Genomic DNA, 24,244 nt, shown 5'->3' with positions numbered 1-24,244 from the left:
GTGGTGTCATCTGCTGCCATATGCCCAGTGCTGCTGTACAATTATTTCTGTTGTCGTGCATCAGACCAGTATTAGTGTCCTGTGCATCAGTCAGTCCAGTGACCATTCACAGTGGTGGTGGCATCTGCTGCCATATGCCCAGTGCTGCTGTATAATTATCTGTGTTGTACTGCATCAGACGAGTGCTAGTGTCCTGTGCATCAGTCAGTCCAGTGACCATTCACAGTGGTGGTGTCATCTGCTGCCATATGCCCAGTGCTGCTGTATAATTATTTGTGTTGTCGTGCATCAGACCAGTATTAGTGTCCTGTGCATCAGTCAGTCCAGTGACCATTCACTGTGGTGGTGGCATCTGCTGCCATATGCCCAGTGCTGCTGTATAATTATCTGTGTTGTCCTGCATCAGTCCAGTGCTAGTGTCCTGTGCATCAGTCAGTCCAGTGACCATTCACAGTGGTGGTGTTATCTGACCCAAAAAAAGAAATTTAAATCGTCTGAGGAGAAACGTAAACTTGCCAATATGCCATTTACGACACGAAGTGGCAAGGAACGGCTGAGGCCCTGGCCTATGTTCATGACTAGTGGTTCAGCTTCACATGACGATGGAAGCCCTCATCCTCCTGCTAGAAAAATTAAAAAGAGTTAAGCTGGAAAAAGCACAGAAAAGAACTGTGCGTTCTGAGATGGTATCACAAATCCCCAAGGAGAGTCCAAGTGTGTCGGCGGATGCGATGCCTGACCTTCCCAACACTGGCTCCTTCCACCATTTGCACGCCCCCTGCAAGTGCTGGAAGGAGCACCCACAGTCCAGTTCCTGATATTGAAATTGAAGATGTCACTGTTGAAGTACACCAGGATGAGGATATGGGTGTTGCTGGCGCTGAGGAGGAAGTTGACGATGAGGATTCTGATGGTGATGTGGTTGAAGTCAGGCACCGGGGGAGAAACCTGTTGTCCGTGGGATGAAGAAGCCCATTGTGATGCCTGGGCAAACTACAAAAAAAAACACCTCTTCGGTGTGGAATTATTTTTCCACAAATCGAAGCCATCTGTTGCCTATGTCAATCTGTAATAAGTAGGGGTAAGGATATTAACCACCTAGGAACATCCTCCCTTATACATCACCTGCAGTGCATTCATCATGTCAGTGTCAAGTTGTGAAACTTTGGGTAAGAGCGTAAGCAGTCCACTGACACCTAAATCCCTTCTTCCTCCTGTACCCAAGCTCCTGCAAGCCACACTACCAACTCCCTCAAGGTCAACTTCCTCCTCAGTCCGGAACGTCAGTAGTCCTGCAGGCCATGTCACTGTCAAGACTGAGGAGTCCTCTCCTAAGCGGAATTCCTCCGGAGGATCCTTGAGTGGTACGCCTGCTGTTGCTGCCGCTGCTGTTGTTGCTGCTGGGAGTCAATCGTCATCCCAGAGGGGAAGTTGGAAGACCACTTGTACTACTTCAACTAAGCAATTGACTGTCCAACAGTCCTTTGTGAGGAAGATGAAATATGACAGCAGTCATCCTGTTTCAAAGCGGATAACTGAGGCCTTGACACTTATGTTGGTGTTAGACATGCATCTGGTATCCACAATTAGTGCAGTGGGATTTAAACAATTGATGGAGGTATTGTGTCCCCGGTACCAAATCCCATCTAGGTTCCACTTCTCTAGGCAGGCGATACCGAGAATGTACAAAGACGTCAGAAAAAGAGTCATCAGTGTCCTACAAAATGCGGTTGTATCCAGTGTCCACTTAAACACGGACATGTGGAACAGGGCAGACTAAGGACTATATGACTGTGACAACCCACTGGGTAGATGTATGGCCTCCCGCAGCCACAACAGCAGCGGCAACAGTAGCAGCATCTCGCAAACGCCAACTCGTTCCTAGGCAGGCTATGCTATGTATCACAGCTTTCCGTAAGAGGCACACAGCTGACAACCTCTTAAGGAAACTGAGGGACATCATCGCAGAATGGCTTACGTCAATTAGACTCTCCTGGGGATTTGTGATATCGGACAACGCCACCAATATTGTGCGTGCATTACATCTTAGCAAATTCCAGCATGTCCGATGTTTTGCACATACAATTAATTTGGCGGTGCAGAATTTTTTGAAAAATGACAGGGGTGAACAGGAGATGCTGTCGGTGGCCCGAAAAATTGCGGGCCACTTTCGACATTCTGCACCGCGTGCCGAAGACTGGAGCGACAGCAAACACTCCTGAACCTGCCCTGCCATCAACTGAAGCAAGAGGTGGAATTCAACACTCTATATGCTTCAGAGGATGGAGGAGCAGCAAAAGGCCATTAAAACCTATATATCCACCTACGATATAGGCAAAGGAGGGGGAATGCACCTGACTCAAGCGCAGTGGAGAATGATTTCTGTCTTGTGCAAGGTTCTCCAACCCTTCAAACTTGCCACACGTGAAGTCAGTTCAGACACTGCCAGCTTGAGTCAGGTCATTCCCCTCATCAGGCTTTTGCAGAAGCAGCTGGAGAAATTGAAGGAGGAGCTAAGACGGAGCGATTACGCAAAGTTTATGGGACTTGGGGATGGAGCCCTTCATTTGCTTTGCCAGGATTCAACGGAGGTCAATCTGTTGAAATCAGAGCACTACATTTTGGCCACCGTGCTCGATCCTAGGTTTAAAGCCTACGTTGTATCTCTCTTTCCAGCAGACACAAATCTGCAGAGGTGCAAAGACCTGCTGGTGAGTAAATTGTCAACTCAAGCGGAACCTGACCCGTCAACAGCTCCTCCTTCAATTTCTCCCGCCACTGGGGTTGCAAGGAAAAGGATAAGATTTCCTAGCTCACCCGCTGGCAGTGATGTAGGGCAGTCAGGAGCGAGGGCTGACATCTGGCCCTGACTGAAGGACCTGCCAACAATTACTGACATGTCTACTGTCACTGCATATAATTCTGTCACCATTGAAAGAATGGTGGAGGATTATATGAGTGACTGCATCCAAGTAGGCATGTCAGACAGTCCGTATGTATACTGGCAGGAAAAAGAGGCAATTTGGATGCCCTTGCACAAACTGGCTTTATTTTACCTGAGTTGCCCCCCCCCCCCCCCCTCCAGTGTGTACTCCGAAAGAGTGTTTAGTAATACTCTGTGAGGAGGAGGATGTACACAGTGAAAGGGGTGAGGAATCGGAGGATGAGGATGAGGTCGACATCTTGCCTCTGTAGAGACAGTTTGTGCAAGGAGAGATTGATTGCTTCTTTTTTTGGTGGGGGCCCAAACAAACCAGTCATTTCAGCCACAGTCGTGTGGCAGACCCTGTTGCTAAAATGATTGGTTTGTTGAAGTGTGCATGTCCTGTTTATACAACATAAGGGTGGGAGGGCCCAAGGACAATTCCATCTTGCACCTTTTTTTCTTCTTATCATCATGTGTTTTTTGGGGACTATTTTTTTTAAAGTGCCATCCTGTCTGACACTTCCTTATATGTCCAGTGGTACTGCCATTTAATTCCAGTGATTTGGAGGTATAATTCCAGTTATTTTTCTGTATAATTCCAGTGATTTGGACGTATAATTCCAGTGATTTTGCCATTTAATTCCAGTGATTTTGCCATTTAATTCCAGTGATTTGGACGTATAATTCCAGTGATTTGGATGTGTAATTCCAGTGATTTTGCAGTATAATTCCAGTGATTTGGACATATAATTAGTGATTTTTGCAGTATAATTCCAGTGATTTTCAGTATAATTCCAGTGATTTTGCCATTTAATTCTAGTGATTTGGATGTATAATTCCAGTGATTTTGTCATTTAAATCCAGTGATTTGGACATATAATTCCAGTGATTTGGACGTATAATTCCAGTGGGAATTTTTTGTGTCGCTTGGCTTAGTCATACAGCTACCTCATTGCACCTCTTCGACATCTTTGCATGAGGTGCTGTTTGGGGCCCAGTTTTTGAAAAGTGCCATCCTGTCTGAAACTGCCATATGAGTCCAGGGGTACTGCTGTATTAGTCCTGGGGTACTGCCGTATAAATCCACCAATTGCAGATTTTTTTTTTTAAATGACAGGGGCATACTGGAGATGCTGTCAGTGGACCGAACAATTGTGGCCCACTCTCGACATTCAGCCACTGCGTGACACTACTAGATGGGCCAGGTGGTTGTGTCATTTATCATAGTCATACAGCAACCTTGGTGCATCTTTTTATCTTCTTTGCATCATGTGCTGTTTGGGGTCCTTTTTGATATCTGCCCTACTGTCTGCCATTGCAGTGCCACTCCTAGATGGGCCAATTGTTTGTGTTGCTTGGCTTAGTCATACAGCTACAGTACCTCATTGCACCTATTCTACATCTTTGCATAAGGTGCTGTTTGGGGCCTAGTTTTTGAAAAGTGCCATCCTGTCTGACACTGCAGTGCCACTCCTAGATGGGCCAGTTGTTTGTGCCGCACACTTGTGTCGCTTGGCTTAGTCATACAGCAGCCTCAGTGCACCTCTTTTTCTTCTTTGCATCATGTGCTGTTTGGGGACTAGTTTTTGAATAGCGCCATCTTGCCTGCAACTGCAGTGCCACTCCTAGATGGGCCAGGTGTTTGTGCCGCACACTTGTGTCACTTAGCTTAGTCATACAGCCAATTTGGTGCAACTTTTAGGCCTAAAAACAATATTGTGAGGTGTGAAGTGTTCAGAATAGACTGGAAATGAGTGGAAATGAATGTTATTGAGGTTAATAATACTGTAGGAGCAAAATTTCCCCCCAAATTCTGTGATTTTAGCTGTTTTATGTTTTTTCAAAAATCATCCAGATCCAAAACCAAAACCACAATACGAAAGGGTGGTTTTGGCAAAACCAAGCCAAAACCAAAACACGAAAGTGGAATTAGAACCAAAACCAAAACAGAAAACACGAAAATTGCCAGCCGCACCTCTCTACTCCTAACTGCATTTGAAAAATGACAGGAGCTGATTAGCTGGTACATGATCTCTCTCCAAATCTTAAGTTGACACTAAATCTTGACAATGGGTTCCATCTTCCCTTTTTCATGAAAAAAGGACAAATAATATGAAAGAAAATATTTGACATTATGACACTATTTATCTTTTTTTTTACCTGCACAGTAGAGTCCCGAAACATCATTAAATCCAGAAGGACACTGACCATCCAGATCACCTTTAGGATAAAAATCAATGAACTGTTATAAGTAAAATAATGAAAGCGTATTCCTGATTGCAGTGCAATTGCATTCAGTTTTTTTTATTTTTGCAAAATTAGATTTCATGAGTTTCTAGCACACTGTTTAATGAGAATTTTGTTTTCTCAGAATTTTAACTTTGAGAGCATATGTACAGTGGGGCAAAAAAGTATTTGGACAGCCACTGATTGTGCAAGTTGACCCACTTAAAAAGATGAGATAGGTCTGTAATTTCCATCATATGTACACTTCAACTGTGAGAGACAGAATCTGAAAAAAAACAAAACTAGGAAATCACATTGTATGATTTTTAAACAATTTATTTGTATATTCTTGCAGAAAATAAATATTTGGACAATCAAAAAGTTTAACTCAATACTTTGTAATATAACCTCGGTTGGCAATTACAGAGGTCAAACGTTTCCTGTAGTTCTTGACCAGGTTTGCACACACTGTAGCAGGTATTTTGGCCCACTCTTCCATGCAGATATTCTCTAGATCTGTCATGTTTTGGGGCTGTCGCCGGGCAACACGGACTTTCAACTCCCTCCACAGATTTTCTATTAGGTTGAGGTCTCGAGACTGGCAGGGCCACTCCAGGATCTTGAAATGCTTCTTACGGAGCCACTCCTTAATTGCCCGGGCAGTGTGTTTGGGGTCATTGTCATGCTGGAAAACACAGCCACATTCCATCTTCAATGCTCTTACTGAGGGAAGGAGGTTTTTGCCCAAAATCTCACGATACATGGCCCCATTCATCCTCTCCTTAATATGGATCAGTCGTCCTGTCCCCTTTGCAGAAAAGCAGCCCCAAAGCATGATGTTTCCATTCCCATGCTTCAGAGTGGGCATGGTGTTCTTCGGATGCCATTCATCCTTCTTCTCCCTCCAAACACGGCGAGTGGAGTTTATACCAAAAAGTTTGATTTTGCTCTCAGCTGACCTCATTACATTCTCCCAATCCTCCTCTGGATCATCCAGATGGTCACTGGAAAACTTTAGATGGGCCTGGACATATACTGGCTTAAGCAGGGGGACCTTTCGGGCGCTGCAGGATTTCAATCCATGACGACGTAGTGTGTTACTAATGGTAACCTTTGTGACTGTGGTCCCAGCTCTCTTGAGGTCATTGACCAGGTCCCCCCCCCCCCCCCCCATGTAGTTCTGGGCTGATTCCTCACCTTTCTCAAGATCATTGATACCCCACGAGGTGAGATCTTGCATGGAGTCCCAGGTCGAGGGAGATTGTCAGTGATTTTGTATTTCTCCCATTTTTTTATAATTGCGCCAACAGTTGATCTCTTCTCACCAAGCTGCTTGCCTATTGTCGAGTAGCTCATCCCAGCCTTGTGCAACTCTACAATTTTGTCCCTGGTGTCCTTAGACAGATCTCTGGTCTTGGCCATGGTGGAGAGGTAACAGTCTGACTGTTTGAGGGTGTGGACAGGTGTCTTTTATACAGATAACTAGTTCAAACAGGTGCCACTAATACAGGTAACAAGTGGAGGATAGAAGAGCTTCTTAAAGGAGAAGTAACAAGTATGTGAGAGCCAGAAATCTTGCTGCTTGGTAGGTGTCCAAATATTTATTTTCCACAAGAATATACAAATAAATTGTTTAAAAATTACACATTGTGATTTCCTGTTTTTTCCCCCCTCCAGATTCTGTCTCTCACAGTTGAAGTGTACGTATGATGGAAAGTACAGACCTCTCATCTTTTTAAGTTGGTCAACTTGCACAATCGGTAACTGTCAAAATACTTTTTTGCCCCACTGTACAGTACAAGATATACAAAGTGACTGACTGATATACTGTGTGTGCCTGCATGGCCATAGATACGTAAGAATCTGCAGGCACAGTGCTGTTATATGGGTCTTGGAACTCTAGTTTGTGATATTTATATCAACACAAGTGGTTATTTTTGGAATGGGCCACCACAATAGTGGGTAAGTCCTCACAGTGTGGTCCCATGCTCCTCGCTGAGGGCCGCTGGCACTGCCTGCTTGGCCAGCTGACATGAGCTGCTGGCTCTCTGGCCACAGCGCATCCGGTATTTGCATTCATCAGTTCTGGCTATTGTCCAATTCTGGCTCGCTTTAGGCGGGAGCATCAGCAGCACAGCAGAATATAAGGTCCAGACACAGACTTCGGTGGGGGGGCTATAGTTAACCAGCCTACCCTGTGGCCTCACAGTACCAACCCTAATCATCACCGCAGCCTCTGGAACTCATACTGGCCTCCAGAACACACATACAGGCCAGGTATATATACTACACACCCCCACATTGCATCCCCCCAGCCCAAGGGACATATACAGTGCTACCCACCTCCCCCTCAGCATTCTAGAAGACAGTAATTCCCCCAGTCCAGGTACACATATAACCCATCCTACTACACTGTTTCCCTGCCCCAAGGGACATATACTCCCCCAGCCCAGGTACATATACTACCCACCCTAACCACCTCCCTCCCTACCGGCCCATGGGACATATACTACCCACCCTATTTCCCTTGGCTTTCTAGACATACAGTACCCCCCCAGTCTAGGTACATATACTGTACTGTATGTCCTACCACCCTGCCCCCCAAGCCCCAGGAACATATACTACCCACACTACTCCCCCTGGCTTTATAGACATAAAGTACCCCCCCAGCCCAGATACATATACTATATTCCCTACCACCTTGCCCCCTTTCCCCTAGCCCCAGGGACATATACCACCCACCCTTCTCACCCAGGCTTTCCAGACATACAGTACCACCAAGCCCAGGAACATATACTACCCACCCTCCTGTTGCGAGTCATTGTGTTTGTTTTCTATAGGGGCCAATGTGTTTTATTTTTTCCTGTGTGGAACAATGTGTTTCTTTTCCTTTTGAAGGCTAATGTGTTTGTTTTTTCTGTGAGGGCCGATGTATTTTTTTCCTACAGGCACTAATGTGTGTTTATTTTTTTCTCTCTGGGCCAATGTGTTTTATTTTTTCCTGTGGAGAACAATGTTTTTTTTCTTGTGCAATGGTTTTTGTCTGCACATGCATCTGTGCAATGTGTCTCGGTGTTCATACAGAGTTACAGTACAGATTCTTTATTTTTCTTGCAGGGGCTAATGTATGTTTTTTATTTCCTGTCAGGGGCCAATGTGTTTTCTTTTTTGTTTTCTTTCTTGTGGGGGCTAATGTGTATTTTTTCCTGTGGGGGCTTATGTGTTTTATTATGTTTTTTATATAGTGCAAGAAATCTGTGCACTAGATGAATTGCTTAATTCTCGATGTTAAACAGTACAGAGTTTAAATTAGAAAACACAAAAGCAAAGTGTATGCAGCTATCCCCTTTTCAAATCAACAGCAACATAAACAGGAACTGTAACCATGGCAACAGCAACCCCGCAAAGATTGAAAACCTAACTGACCAATGGGAAACCTACACATGGCAACAATAACCCATCAAAGATTGACAACCTAACTGACCAATGGGAAACCTACACATGGCAACAGCAAAGACTGACAACCTAACTGACCAATGGGAAACCTACAATCCTGACTAATCAAGAACAAGCACTGGTACCATGATGGCCTCTTAACCCTCCTCATGCAAGAACCTAAGCACACACTACTCCCTGAGGAAGTGTTGGAGCACAAACCAACACCAATCAACACCAACCACCGACCACTAACCCCGCAAGACTCCTCGCCAACCGGCGTGTTGAGTGGCCAGTAACTCACCAACTGACCATGGAACCAGTGCGATCTTGCAATAGCGTGAGTTTCCAGAAATCAGTGCAGGACCGGTGGCCCCCCATGCAACCGCCCACGTGAGAAGAGATGCTCATCGGTGAAGCACAGATGCCAGGTGGATGGAAGATAACAAATCGCAGTTTACACGATTAATATCCAGGAAATGCACGTCCTGTACATTGGTGGTGTAAGTTCTGCAGAGAGTGGATGGTATGGGAAGCTGGCCCTCCCACATGGAACCCATACCACCCACGCTCATAAACATCAATAATCCATGTATAGTAACTACCACCAGTAACATCCTACTGGATTCCAAACCTGACATTGTAACTTTGACATTTTCTTTATGAACTTGAAACGGACAAACATTTGTTTTATTTTTGCCAATTTTTCTACTTCTTTTTACTTTTACTTTTTTCGTTGCTTAACATACCATATAACTTCGTGTTACTGTGTAAACTTTTGATGTTTCATTGTACCTAAATAAATTCCTGTCATGCACATACCTATTGTGTATTCATCTATAGAACACCGACCATAATGTAAATCACATAGATACAAGTCTGAGTGCTGCATAATCAGCCATCCTTTTATTTTCTTGCAGGGGCCAACCTGTTTTTTTTCTGTTGGGTCCAATGTATTTTATTTTTTTTCCTGTGGGGGTCAATGTGGTTTTTTTTTCTGTTGAGGGCCAATGTGTTTGTTTTTTCCTGTGTGGGCCAATATGTTTTATTTTTCCAGTGGGAGTTAATGCGTTTTATTTTTTCCTGTGGGGCCCAACCTGTTAATTTTCCTGTTGGGGCCAATGTATTTAATTTTTTTCCTGTGGGGGCCAATTTTTTTTTCCCCCTGTGGGGGCTAATGTGTTTTTTCTGTTGAGGGCCGATGTGTTTTTTTCCCTGTGAAAGCCAGTGTGTTTTATTTTTTACTGTTGTGGCCAATGTGTTTTTTTTTTCAGTTGATGGCCAATGTGTTTGTTTGTTTTTTCCTGTGTGGACCAATGTGTTATTTTACCTTTTGGGGGCCAATGTGTTTTATTTTTTCCCTGTGGGGGGCAATGTGCTTTATTTTTCCTGTGGGGAATAATTTATGTATTTAGTTCATGTCAGGAGCCAATGTGTTTCAGTTTTTTCTTGCAGGGGCTAATATGTGTTTTTCACTGTCTGTGGTCAATGGATACACATGGATAGGTGCTATCTAATTGCATAGTTGTCCACCAGATTGCAAAGGTTCTTGGTGGGCTGTATGATATGGTCATACAGCAATGATGAACCGGAGTTGAGAGGAAGGATGAAAAGACATGTGAGGATATGTGTGGACTGTGCAGAGTGGATGCAATTTGATAGGAAGGTTTACGAAAGTTATGTGGGCGGTTCTGGAATTTGATACGCTTGCCTGAAGAGGTGAGTTTTCAGGGAACGCTTGAGGGTTTGGAGACTAGAGGATAGTCTTAATGTACATGGTAGGGCATTCCACAGAGTGGATGCAGCCCGATGAAAGTCCTGCAATCGTGAGTGGGAGTGAGTAATGAGTGTGGATGAGAGACACAGATCTTGTGAAGAGCGAAGAAGTCGGATTGGGAGATATTTTGAGATAAGCAAAGTGATGTACATTGGTGTAGTTTGGTTAATGGCCTTGTGTGTGAGTAAAATAATTTTATATTGAATACGGTAGAATACAGGTAACCAATGGAGGGACTGACAGAGTGGATCTGCAGACGATGAACGTCTAGCGAGGAAGATTAGCCCATGGCCGCAACTAGGGGGGGCTATAGGGGCATGCACCCCGGGTGTAGAATCTGAGAGGGAGCAGAGATGGGTTCTCTGCCTTCCCTCCTTCCTCTCAGCCCTGAGGGGCTACCTTCTGCCAGCTCCAAGAACCCTCACTGCAGGTATCAGCACCACCAATAAAACTCCCCCATCTCCGGCATCTAGAACGCTAATGAATGGGTCAGAGGCGGTGACCAAGGACTCTCCAGCTGCCTTTAATTTCCAAAGTGCTGGTCCATGGGCGCTCACACACTCCTGTGCCTGTGTAAGCGATGTCTGCCCCCAGGCCTGTTCCCCAGCACCTCCCACTTCCTACACGCAGCTCCACCAGCGGAGGACAGGGTCCTAAGGGGCTACCTACTGCCGGGTCCCAGAACCCTTGCTGCAGGGCCCTGCTCCCCAGTACCACCAATGTGGATGCCTGGGAAACCAACACCCCCCTGGCAACTATATCACTTATGAATGGGGCGGGGGTGGTCACTCACACTCTCCTGTGCCTGTGTAAACTATGTCTGCACATGGCCCTGTTCCTCAGGGTCTCCCCCTTCCTGCACAGCAGCTCCACCAGAGGAGGACAAGGCGAGAGGAAGCAGCAGCAGACAATAATTAGTGTGGGAACTGTGGTGAGTTCTCTATATGCCAGGACAGCTGCTGACTCCTAAAGTGTGGTCCTTAGTCCCAACTTGCATGCAAGGCTTTGTAGTCCTACAGCAGTTGGAGTCCCCCCAGTGTGCGAAACAGTGATTGCATGGCTTATATCAGGTATATAACACTGGCCACTGCTCTCTGCAGCCAGGATAACCCACATTGTGTGTGTCCCCTCCCCAGAAAGTTGGTACTCCTCCTCTTTAATTGGTCCTAGGCCCTGACTGGCAGACTGGGCTTTGTATTCCTACAGCGGTTGGCCAGTCAGAGTCTCCCACAATACTGTATCTGAGGTGCATGTTAATTTTCTCATGTTCCTATCCATTTTCCTAGGGAATGTGTGTTGGATGCACCCTGACGGTGCTGGTTGTCACTTTGCCAACTGTTTATTAGTGTGTTTTTGTAAAAGTTCCAAAGTATATGTGTGCGCGCGCATTGGGGGGAAGGGGGGGGGGGGATTACTGCGTTCCCCTGGGTGCCAAAAATCCTAGTTTTGCCCCTGATTAGCCTCACAGCTGCATTCAGAATGTATTGTAGTGGTGAAAGTCTCATTTTGGGATATGTTTTTTAGATGAATGTAACATGATTTTGATACAGATTGAACGTAGGGAACAAAGGACAGATCAGAGTCAAGGATGACGCCTAGGCAGCGAGCTTGTGGGGTAGGATAGATTGTCGAGTTTTCAACAGTGATAGAGATATCAGGTTGGTACCTACTATTGGCCGGCGGAAATATAATTAACTCTGTCTTTGAAACATTAAGTTTGAGGTGGCGAGATGTCATCCAAGATGAAATGGCAGATATGCATTCAGTGACACGGCCCAGTACAGATAGACAAATCAGGGGAGGATAGGTAGATTTGAGTATCATCTGCGTACAGATGATACTGAAATCCAAAAGAGCTGATTAGTTTACCAAGAGATGAGGTATAGATAGAGAAAAGCAGAGAACCCAAGACTGAGCCTTGCGGTACTCCAACTGAAAGAGCTAACGTAAAGGAGGTAGATTCAGAAAAGCGAACACTGAAGGAGCGATTAGATAAGTAGGATAGGAACCAAGAAAGGGCTGTATCTTTAAGACCTAGGGATTGTAGTGTTTGTATGAGAAGAGAGTGGTCAACAGTGTCAAAGGCAGCAGATAGATCTAGAAGAATAAGTAGTGAGTAATGGCCTTTAGACTTCGTAGTGACCAAATCATTAACCACTTTAGTCAGTGTTGTCTCTGTGGAGTGTTGGGAATGGAAGCCTGACTGAAGTGGGTCCAATAAATTGTGTGAGTTAAGAAAGTGTGTGAGTCGAGTGTAGGCAAGTCTCTCAAGTAGCTTAGAGAGACAAGGGAGCTGAGAGATAGGGCAGTAGTTTGAGAGAGAGTTAGGGTCAGAATTGAGTTTTTTTCCAAATGGAAGTAATCACTGCATGCTTGAAGAGTGAAGGAAAAATACCGGAAGAGAGAGAGAGATTACAGATGTTAGTTAAGGTAGGGATGAGCACCAGAGACAGAGCTTTACCTATTTGTGAGGGTAAAGCATCAAGAGGAGAGGTAGTAGAGAAGCAGGGTGAGAAGAGTAATGATACTGTACTTCATCTTTATTTGTAGGATCAAATGAAGAGAGAATGCCAGAGGGTTCAGGTAAAGAACTGAGCAGGGCACTATCTGCCGAAGAGCATACCTTTTCATCTCGGATCTTATCAATCTTCTCCTTGAAGTAGGAAGAAAGATCTTGTGCCTTGATAGTGGCTAGTGGGATAGGTGAGGGAGGAGTCAGAAGTGATTTAAATGTATTAGAGAGTTGTTTGGGGTTAGAGGCTTGAGCAGAGATACGAGTTTGGAAATATGTTTGTTTGGCAGTGTCCAGGGCATTTCTATAAGAGTGGTAGACAGTCTTATATGTGAGGAAGTCACTTGAAATATGAGATTTATGCCACTGACGTTCAAGTTTACGTGTGAGTTTTTGTAGTTGTCTTGTTAATTTAGAGTGCCATGGTTGACATCAAGGTCTACGTGGAGTGTGATGGGTAGCTGGAGCCACTTCATCAAGGGCTAGTTCTAGAGTCTCGTTCAGGTGTGATACAGCCATCTCAGGAGAGGTGAATGCATAAATAGGTGAAAGCAGTTTTTGGAGTGAGGTGGAAAGTTCTTGAAGATTAATTGTGTTAATATTTCTGCGGGTTTGAAGAGGATTGGAGGACTTCAGCAACACAGAGTTTGAATTAACGGAGGAGAGCATGCAGGTGATAAGGTGATCTGAGAGGGGGAAAGGAGTGTTAGTGAGTTCGGAAATGGAGCATAGTCTGGTGAATACTAGATCAAGGCAGTGACCCTCCCGATGAGTAGAAGAGTCAGTCCATTGGGAGAGGCCGAGAAAGGAGGTTAGAGAGAGTAGTTTGGAGGCGTGAGAAGCAGATTTTGGACAATCAATAACAATATTGAAATCACACATGATGATGGTGGAGATGTCAGAGGATAGAAAGTGAGAGAGCCAGGCAGAAAAATCTTCCAGAAATTGTTTGGTATGCCCAGGTGGGCGATAGATAGCTGCAACACACAGAGAGAAAGTAGAGTGAACCCTGATGGAATGTACTTCAAATGATGTAAATGTGAGTGATGGAACCTGTGGTAGAACAGTGTAAGCGAAAGATTGGGAAAGTAATAGTCCAACTCCTCCTCCTTTATAGTTTCCAGGCCTGGAGGTGTGTGTAAAGTGGAGACCACCATGTGACAGTGCTGCAGGGGAGGCTCTTCTCTTCTCCCTCTACACCACTTTCCTGGGTGAACTAATCAGCTTATTTGGCCTCTAATATAATACCCAAATTAACCTCTCCCTACTGTATCACCTGCTCTCTGTCGACCAACTCTTTTTAATTGACCCACTGCTTCCTGAAACTGAACACTCCCTGCAAAGACCTCCTTTCATTTAATGTTGACAATACCTCCCTCTTCAATATTCCTCAAGTCAAATTTCTCATCCTTGACTCTCCCCTCTCTTACTGTTTTCACATTAATCCCTCTCCCAATCATGTCACTTCTAACTAAGCAATATTTCAGAGAGCCAGTAATTTCTTACTCTAGATCCCACTAAAAACATGTCCATACCCTTATCATCTCTCACCTTAACTACTGTAATCTACTTACTGGCCTACATATCTCCTATCTCACCCATCTTAAAACTATCCATAACTCTGTCATTCACTTTATATTCCTATCTCATCACTCTACTTCTGCTACCTCATCTGTCACTCACTTCACTGGTTCCCTGTCGCACTCAGAATCAAATTTAAACTCCTTTCACCTTCAAAGCCCTCATCTACTTCAACATACCTTACATCTACAGTCCCATACCTGTTTACATGCTCTTCTGCTATTAACTCTACCAATTACATTTGCTTCTCCTCTTCGATCTGTGATCACCTCCTCCTATGCCTGACTCCAGGATTCTTCCTGTGCTGCTCCAATCCTCTGGAATACCCTACCATGCTCTAATAGATACTACTCCAGCCTTTAAACACACCCTTAAAAGTTCTCTCTTCCTAATGCTCCTGTTTTGCATTTATACAACTCTGATTCCTTATGCGTTTATGTGTCTCATCATTGCTCCTTCAAAATATTAGTGCTTGTAAGCAGGGCCCTCTTTTGATCTGTGTCTCCACATAATTATGTAATCTGCAGATTTTAATTGTCCTGTTTGAATATCCTTGTACCATAAGTTTCTGTACATGGTACAAGGATATTCAAATACAAGATACAATGCTACAGAATCCTTGTGGAGCTATATAAATAAAAGAAAAAGAGGATTTTAATTACCTACTGGTAAATCCTTTTCTCAGAGTCCAAAAGGGATACTAGGGACACTTAGTACGATGGGGTATAGGATGGGGTCCAAAGGATCCGGTGCACTTTAAATTGTGCTGGCTCCACCCTCTATGCCCTCCCTCACAGCTCAGTCTAGGAAAACTGTGTCCGAAGGAGATGGACATACTTGAGAGGAGGAAACATGACAACTAGTGGTGAGATTAACGAACCAGCACACAGCAGAACAAACACACTAGCAACAGCTAGTGAAACCAGAAAGCAGCAACATCTGTGTAACCAACTTCAAACAAGAACAAGAACTTGCAGGAAGGCGAAGCACAGAGGCGGGCGCCCAGTATCCCTTATGGACTCCGAGAAAAGGATTTACCGGTAGGTAATTAAAATCCTCTTCTCTATCATCCATAAGGGATACTGGGAACACTTAGTATGATGGTTATGTTCCAAAGCTCCCAGGATGGGTGGGAACATGCTGAGATCACTGCAGCACTGTATGTCCAAACCGGACATCCACAGTAGCCAGGGTATCAAACCTGTAAAATTTGACAAATGTGTTTGTCCCTAACCAGGTAGTGGCCCGGCACAGTGGCAAGGCAGAGACACCACGGGCAGCCGCCCAGGAAGAACCCAAAGACCTGGTAGAGTGGGCCTTGACAGACCGAGGAATAGGCAAGGCCGCCGAAGCATAGGCCTGTTGAATAGTAAGCCTAATGCAACGGGCATTAAACTGTTTTGAAGCAGGACGACCCTTTTTGTGAGCATCATACAGCACAAAGAGGGAATCTGATTTTCGGACAGTAGCATTCCTCCTAAATCCTCAGGGCTCGTACCACATCCAAGGACTCAGGAATTGAGGAAGTGGACGAAGCTGCCAGAACCACAATAGGTTGATTTAGGTGGAATGCAGAAACCACCTTAGGCAGGAACTGTTGTCGAGTCCTGAGTTCCGCTCTTTCCTCTTGAAAGATCAGGTAAGGACTCCTACAGGACAAAGCAGAAGCTAAGGCAAGAAGCAAGACATTCTTCCATGTAAGGTACTTGTACTCCACCGACATCAGAGGTTCAAACCAAGAGGACTGTAGAAAGGTCAGAACCCATGGGGTTGCACAAAAGGAGGCTGGATGTAAAGGATACCCTGCAGGAATGTCTGTACCTCAGGCAAAGCAGCCAATTTCTTCTGAAAGAAAATGGACAAGGCCGATATCTGAACCTTAATAGAGCCCAACCTTAGGTCCATATCCACACCAACCTGTAAGAAATGCAAAAAGCACCCCAGGTTGAAATCCGCAGGTGGATATTTTCGGCCCTTACACCAGGAGATGTATCGTTTCCAGATATGGTGGTAATGCTTCGACATGACAACTTTTCTGGCTTGAATCATGGTTACAATAAACTTAACCGGAATTCCCTTCTCAGCTGGAAGGTACCGCTCAACCGCCATGCCGTCAAACGAAGCTGCCGTAGTCCGGGTACACAAACGGTCCTTGCAGAAGAAGATCCTCCCAAAGTGGCAGGGGCCAAGGATCTTCTATTGCCATGGCCAAAAGATCTGCATACCAAACCTTTTGAGGCCAGTCGGGGGCAATGAGAATTGCCTCAACTCGCTCTGTCCTGATTTTTTTTAGAACCCTAAGTAGCAACGGAATCGGAGGAAACAGGTACACCAGCCGGTAAATCCATTGCATTGTCAGTGCCTCCACTGCCAGAGGGTCCCTCATCCTGGAACAATAGCACTGAAGCTTGTTGTTGAGCTGAGAAGCTATCAGATTGATCTGTGGACAACCCCACCAATCTGTTATCAGTCGAAATTCCTGCGGGTGGAGACTCCACTCTGCTGGGTGTAGGTCGTGACGACTTAGGAGGTCTACCTCCCAGTAGATTACTCCTGGAATGAATATGGATGATACCACCCTTGCATTTTGACCCAGAGCAGAATCTTGGATACCTCCCGCATGCAGGCCCTGCTTTTCGTCCCTCCTTGCCGATTAACATAAGACACTGCCGTGGCATTGTCTGATTGAACTTGAATGGCTTGACTATGGAGCAGATGATAAGCCTGCATCTGAGCATTGTATATTGCTCTGAGTTCCAGTATGTATGTTTATAGGTAGGCAGGCCTCGAGGCTTGACTACCAGCCCGGAAACTGTGCCCCTTGGGTGACAGCTCCCCAGCCCGGAAGGCTCACGTCCGTGGTCAAGAGAATCCAATCCTGGATCCCGAAGCTCCGCCCTTCCAAGAGGCTGAAGGGTTGCAACCACCACAGAAGAGAAATCCTGGCCTGCGGTGAGAGACGTATGACCTGGTGCATCTGCAGATGTGAACCCGACCACTTCTTCAGGAGATCCAGTTGGAATGTTCTTGCATGGAATCTGCCAAATTGAATGGCCTCGAAGGAGGCCACCATATTTCCAAACAGACAGGTGCAAAGATGTACTGAGACCCTGTTTGACTGCAGAACTGCGCGAACCAACTCCTGAAGTGCCTTCATCTTGTCTGCAGGAAGGAAGACCTTCTGAGCCACCGTGTCCAAGATCATTCCGAGGAACTGGAGACACTGGGTTTAGCTCCAGGTGGTATTTTTGAAATTCGGAATCCAACCGTGGTGTGACAACAGAGATGTCATGCGGCAGATGCTGTCCAGCACTTGTTCCTTTGATCTTGCTTTGATCAGCAGATCATCCATGTAGGGGACAATGTTCACACCCTGAATCCTGAGTTGGAACATCATTTCTGCCATCACTTTAGTGAAGACCCTTGGGGCCGTGGACAGGCCGAAGGGTAGCGCCTGGAACTTGTAGTGTTCCTCCAACAGAGCAAACCTGAGGTAGGCCTGAAGAGGTGGCCATATCGAAATATGGAAGTAAGTGTCCTTTATGTCCAGAGAGATTAAGAACCTCCTCCATACCAGAGATCACTGCTCTCAGAGACTCCATTTTAAACCGGAAAAACCCGCAGATATGGGTTTAATGATTTGAGGTTCAAAATGGGACTCACTGAACCGTCCGGTTTTGGTACCACAAAAAGATGGAATAGTTTCCCTCGCCTTGTTGCTGAAGTGGCACAGGAACAATGACCTAGGTCTGAGCTAACTTTTGAATGGCCTCCCGTAGCGTGAGGTGCATGATTTCTGAAGCCGGTAAACCCGACTTGGAAAACCTGTAAGGCGGTGGACATACGAACTCCAGTTTGTATCCCTGGGAGATCAGGTCTTTTACCGAGGCATCCTGGCAGTAGGTGTTCCAAATGGAGCTGAAGAATCTCAGACGAGCTCCCACCCTGAGAATCCCCTGTCGCGGAGGGACACCATCATGCTGAGGGTTTTGAGGAGACAGAGCTGACGCCCTGGTCCTGCTCTGTCTGGCAGGTTTACGTGACTTCCCTCTGGAGCCTTGTGCCACATTTGCAGCACCTCTTGCCTTACCCTTAAAGCACGCTGTCTGAAAGGACTGCAGTGAAGGCCCAGTGTAAGAACGTCTAGACGGTGGAGCAGCAGAGGGTAGGTACGTGGACTTTCCAGCAGTAGCCTTCGAAATCCAGGTTTTTAATTCACCTCCAAACAGCCAATCACCTGTGAAGGGCAAGGCTTCCACACTCCTTTTAGACTACGCGTCTGCCACCCACTGACGCAACCACAACGCTCTGCGTGCAAAAACCGCCATGGTAGAGTTACGGACATTATTAACGCCAATTCCTTTGATGGTATCACAGAGGAAGTGGGCAGATTCTTGGATGTTCTGAATCAGCCTCGCCATATCAGCCAGGGACTTATCAACAGTGAGGCCTTCCTGAAGATTACCAGCCTATGTATGGCGTGAGTCACCGAACAACCTGCAATAGCAGGTCTTTGGGAGGCCCCTACTGCAACATACATAGATTTTAAGGTTGTCTCAATTTTCCTGTCTGCGGGTCCCTTTAAGGCTGTAGCCCCTGGAACCGGCAGTTCTGTCTTTTTTGATAGATGTGATACTGACGCATCAACAGCAGGGGGAGTTTCCCAGACCTTTCGCCCCTCATGAGCAAAAGGAAAGGTGGCCACCCATTATTTTGACACTTGGAATTTTTTGTCAGGAGTAGCCCATGGCTCCCTGAAAAGATCATCCAGTTCCTTTGAGTCAGGAAATGCGACCTGCACCTTTTCTTGTGCAGAACAAAAAGGATTGCGGCACATCTGTCTCATTCCCAGGAATATTTAGGACATCCCTTATTGCAATGATAAGTGACTCTACACCCTGTGCAGCAGAGGAATCATCTAACTCAGTATTAGATTCCAGCTCCTCGCCCTCTTCCACCTCTGGCACCTCCTCCTTGGATTCCGAGAGGATATCAGGAAAATCCCTTTTTTGGGGTAATGGATTTGGAAGAGGAGAAACATGTCTGCCCTATCTTTTGTCAGAGCAGCCATAGACTGTTGTAACTGCTGCCTTTCCTGTCTGGCAGTAGTCAATTCATTTGACATGTCAGCCATCATAGTTTTAATGGAACTGGTTCCTGCAAATCACCCCCAGAAGCCCCACTACCTTGTGAAGGCTGACTGCATTGTTCACACATGAGAGATTCTGCAGGGGAGGGGAAAACCTGGTGTGGCAAATAGTGCACACAACTTTTTTCACCATACTGACAGAGGACATTTACATTCACACACACATACACAGAGACACAGGTACAAGCAAGCCTTCCTAGATGTGTGGAGAGACTCAGAGAAGAGAAACCAGCACACAGCCTGAACCTAATAATTGTACAGTTAGAAGAGAGGCAATTTGGTGTACAGTGCATGAAGAGCCTAATACAAGTGTCCCATAACAGGCTCTTCCCTTTACTACATCCCTGTACCAGTGTCTGGCCGTGGAGAATCACTTGGAGGAGTTGGCAGTCCTGCAGCAACACTGAGAGTGCAGGAAATGGTGCCAGGAAGCCGCTGGTCCTGCTCAGAGGAAGCTCCGCCCCTTGCAATGGCGCTAGAGCTACATGTATATTTATACTGGCAAAAGACCCCAATGTGTGTAAAATGAGGCACCCACACCTATTTTCAGAACCGCTGGCCAGTTTACGCAGGGGGGAGGGGGCTATGGGATCACCCCAAGGGAGTCCGTATGCCCACCCTGTGATCGTGCCACACATAGATCCGGGGCCACCGCAAGCGGGGTCCCCGGTTGTCACTCACAACTCTGTCGACCTTTAGGCTCTGTACTGGGGGGGTGCGGCGTGCTGCGGGTGTGTGAGCGAGAGCACAATGCCTGCGGTACACAGACCCTCGGGACCATTGTCCTGTCAGCAGGATCCAACTCAGCACCTCCGGGAGGCCAGTATCGGTCCCCTCCCAGTGTCCCTCGGTGCAGGTAAGCTGTTTCCCAACAGCTTACCTGAAAATAACCAACATTAAAATAAACTGAAGAAAAACTCTCTGCAGCTCCAGAGTGTGCATCCTCTCATGAGGGCACATTTTTCTAAACTGAGCTGTGAGGGAGGGCATAGAGGGGAAGAGCCAGCACACCTTGTTGAAGAAATTTAATGTGCACCAGCTCCTTTGGACCCCATCTATACCTCATCGTACTAAGTGTCCCCAGTATCCCTTATGGATGATACAGAAATAATAATAATAAATTAATACTGTTATTACATTAAAAATGTTAGGTCAAATATATTCATGAAAAAAGTACTGGTCAAAGATTAAATGGTCAGCTGTTATTAATAGAACAATAGTTCTTAGCAGTGGTTAGAATACAGAACTAAATCTCACTGCTTCAGCACTGAGTAGTAATAATCATTTAACAAGAGATAAATTAATTTGTACTTAAGTAGGAGTCTTTCAAAAGGCTTGGACCTCAAACATGAAGCAACTTAAGTTCATAAGCTGCGCAGCCACAAACAGATTTCATTTTATTAACTGCCTGAACAGCTTTGGATAAGCAGAGTGGAGGTTAGCACTGAAAAAAGGGAACTTACTGTATATGTATCATTCATGACATTCAATGTGATTCCCCAAAGACACTCATGTGCAGTAACTGAATATTAATATGACTTTCTATCTCTTTTTAATCAAATTCTAACTTTTGCAATCCATACTGTACCTTTGGATATGGAAGCATGCATCTGAAAGCCAAGAGTTTCTTCTAGAGGGTTGTATTCTGCTTCTACAGAAGACACATGTAATGTCTCCACCATAAAAGGCATTTTCCCATGGCTGGGAGCATAACTAATAGAATGATTCCAGGCATATGGTACACTCACTCCGCCCAAGTAGAACATTCGTGTTGAGTATGCATAGATTTCACCAACACCTGTTTGGACATAATCCTCTGTGTAATCCTAAAAAAAAAAATATATTAAGTACATGTATATAAATGAAATGACCTTCAAAAGTTTAAGCGCTCTCTCAAGACCTGCCATTTCACTATCCTTCCACACCTGATATTACTACATCTTCCAGCAGCTCCAGTCCCATGCTCACTCCTGTCACCTGTCTATATGATCAGCTTCGCCCTCTTCACCCTTTGTCTCACATCTGCATCTCCTTAACCAAACTTGTCTGTACTTGTCCTCCATTTATGTGCTATTGTATTATACATAACTTGTAACACTGACTGTCTGGCACTATGGAGTCTTGCGGCGCATTAAAAACAAACAATGATTATAATTACCACAATAATGTATGTCTGCTATGAAGTCAGTTGAATATTCTGAATAAATATTGTAGTAAATTGGAAACGACTACTTTTTACTGTTCTCCTTTTACCTTTATGTCAACAGAAGACTGTAGTTGCAGTATATATCCCTTCACAACTGTATCCAGCAGAATGGAGCCATCAGCATCAAGGCCTCGTGCAATGTGAGTGATCTGCACGATTTCTCCTACAGATTTATGCAGGATAGATATATAGACAGTATATTTACTTTATCGTTTTCATTAGTTGCTTCTATTTACCTTTAAATTGTAATTTCAGAGTAACAGTAGAATATATATATATATATATATATATATATATATACAAACACAAACAAACACACATACATACAATACATCAACAACTTGCCTATAAATTAGGGGTATGATTGTCCTTCTTTTACATGGTTGATTGCTACTGAAGTGCCATCTACCTCACCGCGATATATATATATAGATAGATAGATAGAAAGAAAGAGAGAGAGAGAGCAGTGAAGCCCGCCTACTCTCTGTAGGTTACTTGCTGCGGTGCCCTCTGTAAACTACTGGTATGATTTGTTTTTAGGTAGTGAAAACTCAGCGTCACTCCACAGTCTGATGCAGTGAAAAAAGATTGTTTTATTTGGTTCTACGCAATTTCGGGAACTAGCCCCGTCGTCAGGGATAAGCGTTCCACCAGGGATAACGCTTATTCCTAACGACGGGGCTAGTACCCGAAACAGCATAGGACCGAATAAAACAATCTTTTTTTCACTGCATCAGACTGTGGAGTGACACAGATTCTCTCTCTCTCTCTCTCTCTCTCTCTCTCTCTATATATATATATATATATATATATATAAATTATGCAAGGTAGGCCCATGGGTGACATACTATTTTGGGGTGCAGTGCAGGCATATTGACTGGGGGCAGGGTACTGACATACACACCGACAAGCATTCATTCAATGGCACAGTTGACATTATCTGACATATATCTGGCGATAAAGTATTACATTATCTCTGTGATACTTTGCTGGCATACTCTGTGGGGGCACAGTGTCCTCATACATTGTACAGGCAATGTGTTGCCATGTTCTGTTTGAGGGACAGTGCTAGCATACCCTAAGGGCACAGTGCTGGTACTGTACTCTGAGTACACAGTGCTGGTACTGTCAATGGAGCATCATCCTGTCATAATCACTGTTGAGAGTTCCATCATAATTAATGTTTTTCATTGGGTATAGGACCATCTCAGTGAATAAAAGCATGGTCTCAGCATTCAAGCAGGAGGCTGACAATGTACAAACCAAAGTAATCCCGCTACAGTATAAATGTATATGAATATATTCACTAGGTCTTATATTTCTCTTCATAGGGATATAATAATAAATCCCTTATCTGATATGTAGGAGCTGCTACCTACTACTCCATAGAGACCATAAACACAACACATGAGAAAGAGAGTATGTGCGTAGGTGAACTAAAGACCTAAATTATAAATAAAATGAATAGATGTCATTGAAATGTTTTAAAATTCTATTTACAGCAAATAAAATAGGTGAAATATATTAATATATTTCCTCTGTGTATTATTCATTAGAATAGATGATTAATAACGCTCAACATTTGTTATCTTCTTGTGTCACTTGTATCACACATTTCTTAACACTGCTTCCATCTAAAAAAGGAAATTTTATTTATTAAAGTGGTTCTTTTACTTTTTTTTTAAGACTACTTTATTTTAGTATTACTTCTATGATCTGTATGCAATAAACATTACAGAATATTGTAGTACTAACATATAAAGTATTACTGTATTAAGTCTTTACTTTAATTATTCTCAGTACTGCAATGTTAGATTTTCAATATATTGTATTGTATCAAATAAACTCAATTTGTATAACAGCAACATTTGTATCAATATATGTAATAGTTTCAGCCCACTGAATATCCTTGGAAAGATTATGAATGTAATCTCATTGCATGTGAATATAATATCTATTTCTTCCAGGGATATATTGTTGGTACTTCAGTATCCGTAATGTTTATTACATACAAATAATAGAAGTAATGCTGAAATAAAGTAGTTTTAAAAATAAGACACAAGTAAAAGAACCACTTTAATGAATGGATGGAAGCAATGTTAAGAAATAGATTATACAAGTGACAGAAGAAGATAACAAATGTTGAGGGTTATTAAACCTTTATTCTTTAATAATACATAGAGAAAACAGGCAACAACCAAAAGTTTTCTTAAATTGTTTTAATATACAAATTACCTTCTTCTCACACTTTCCAACTTTTAATATATTTCACCTATTTGATTTATTGTAAATATTACTTTAAAGCATAACAATAATATCCATTAGTTTTATTTATAATTTAGGTCTTTAGTGCCCCTACACACACAGGGGTATATTTACTAACATTCGTAATTCTCCCGATTTGGTGGGAGAATAATCACGAATGACATCGA

General features: G+C 44.3%; 1 protein-coding gene across 3 annotated transcripts in view; it reads right to left on the bottom strand.

Moving 5' to 3' along the window:
• The window catches only part of HMCN1 (hemicentin 1), a 1,072,092-nt gene that overhangs the window by 112,239 nt on the left and 935,609 nt on the right, over positions 1–24,244 (bottom strand). For all 3 annotated transcript variants that reach the window (XM_063940215.1, XM_063940214.1, XM_063940213.1), the window contains 3 exons: positions 21,860–21,975; positions 21,195–21,432; positions 5,087–5,146 (listed from right to left, as the gene is read on the bottom strand). In XM_063940215.1, the coding sequence (XP_063796285.1) occupies positions 5,087–5,146; positions 21,195–21,432; positions 21,860–21,975 (414 nt within the window). The remainder of the gene's footprint in view (positions 1–5,086; positions 5,147–21,194; positions 21,433–21,859; positions 21,976–24,244) is intronic.

The sequence above is a fragment of the Pseudophryne corroboree genome, chromosome 9 (assembly GCF_028390025.1).
Source record: "Pseudophryne corroboree isolate aPseCor3 chromosome 9, aPseCor3.hap2, whole genome shotgun sequence".
NCBI classification, from domain to species: domain Eukaryota; kingdom Metazoa; phylum Chordata; class Amphibia; order Anura; family Myobatrachidae; genus Pseudophryne; species Pseudophryne corroboree.
Note: the sequence above shows the minus strand (reverse complement) of the source record. Positions and strands in the feature narration are given on the sequence as shown.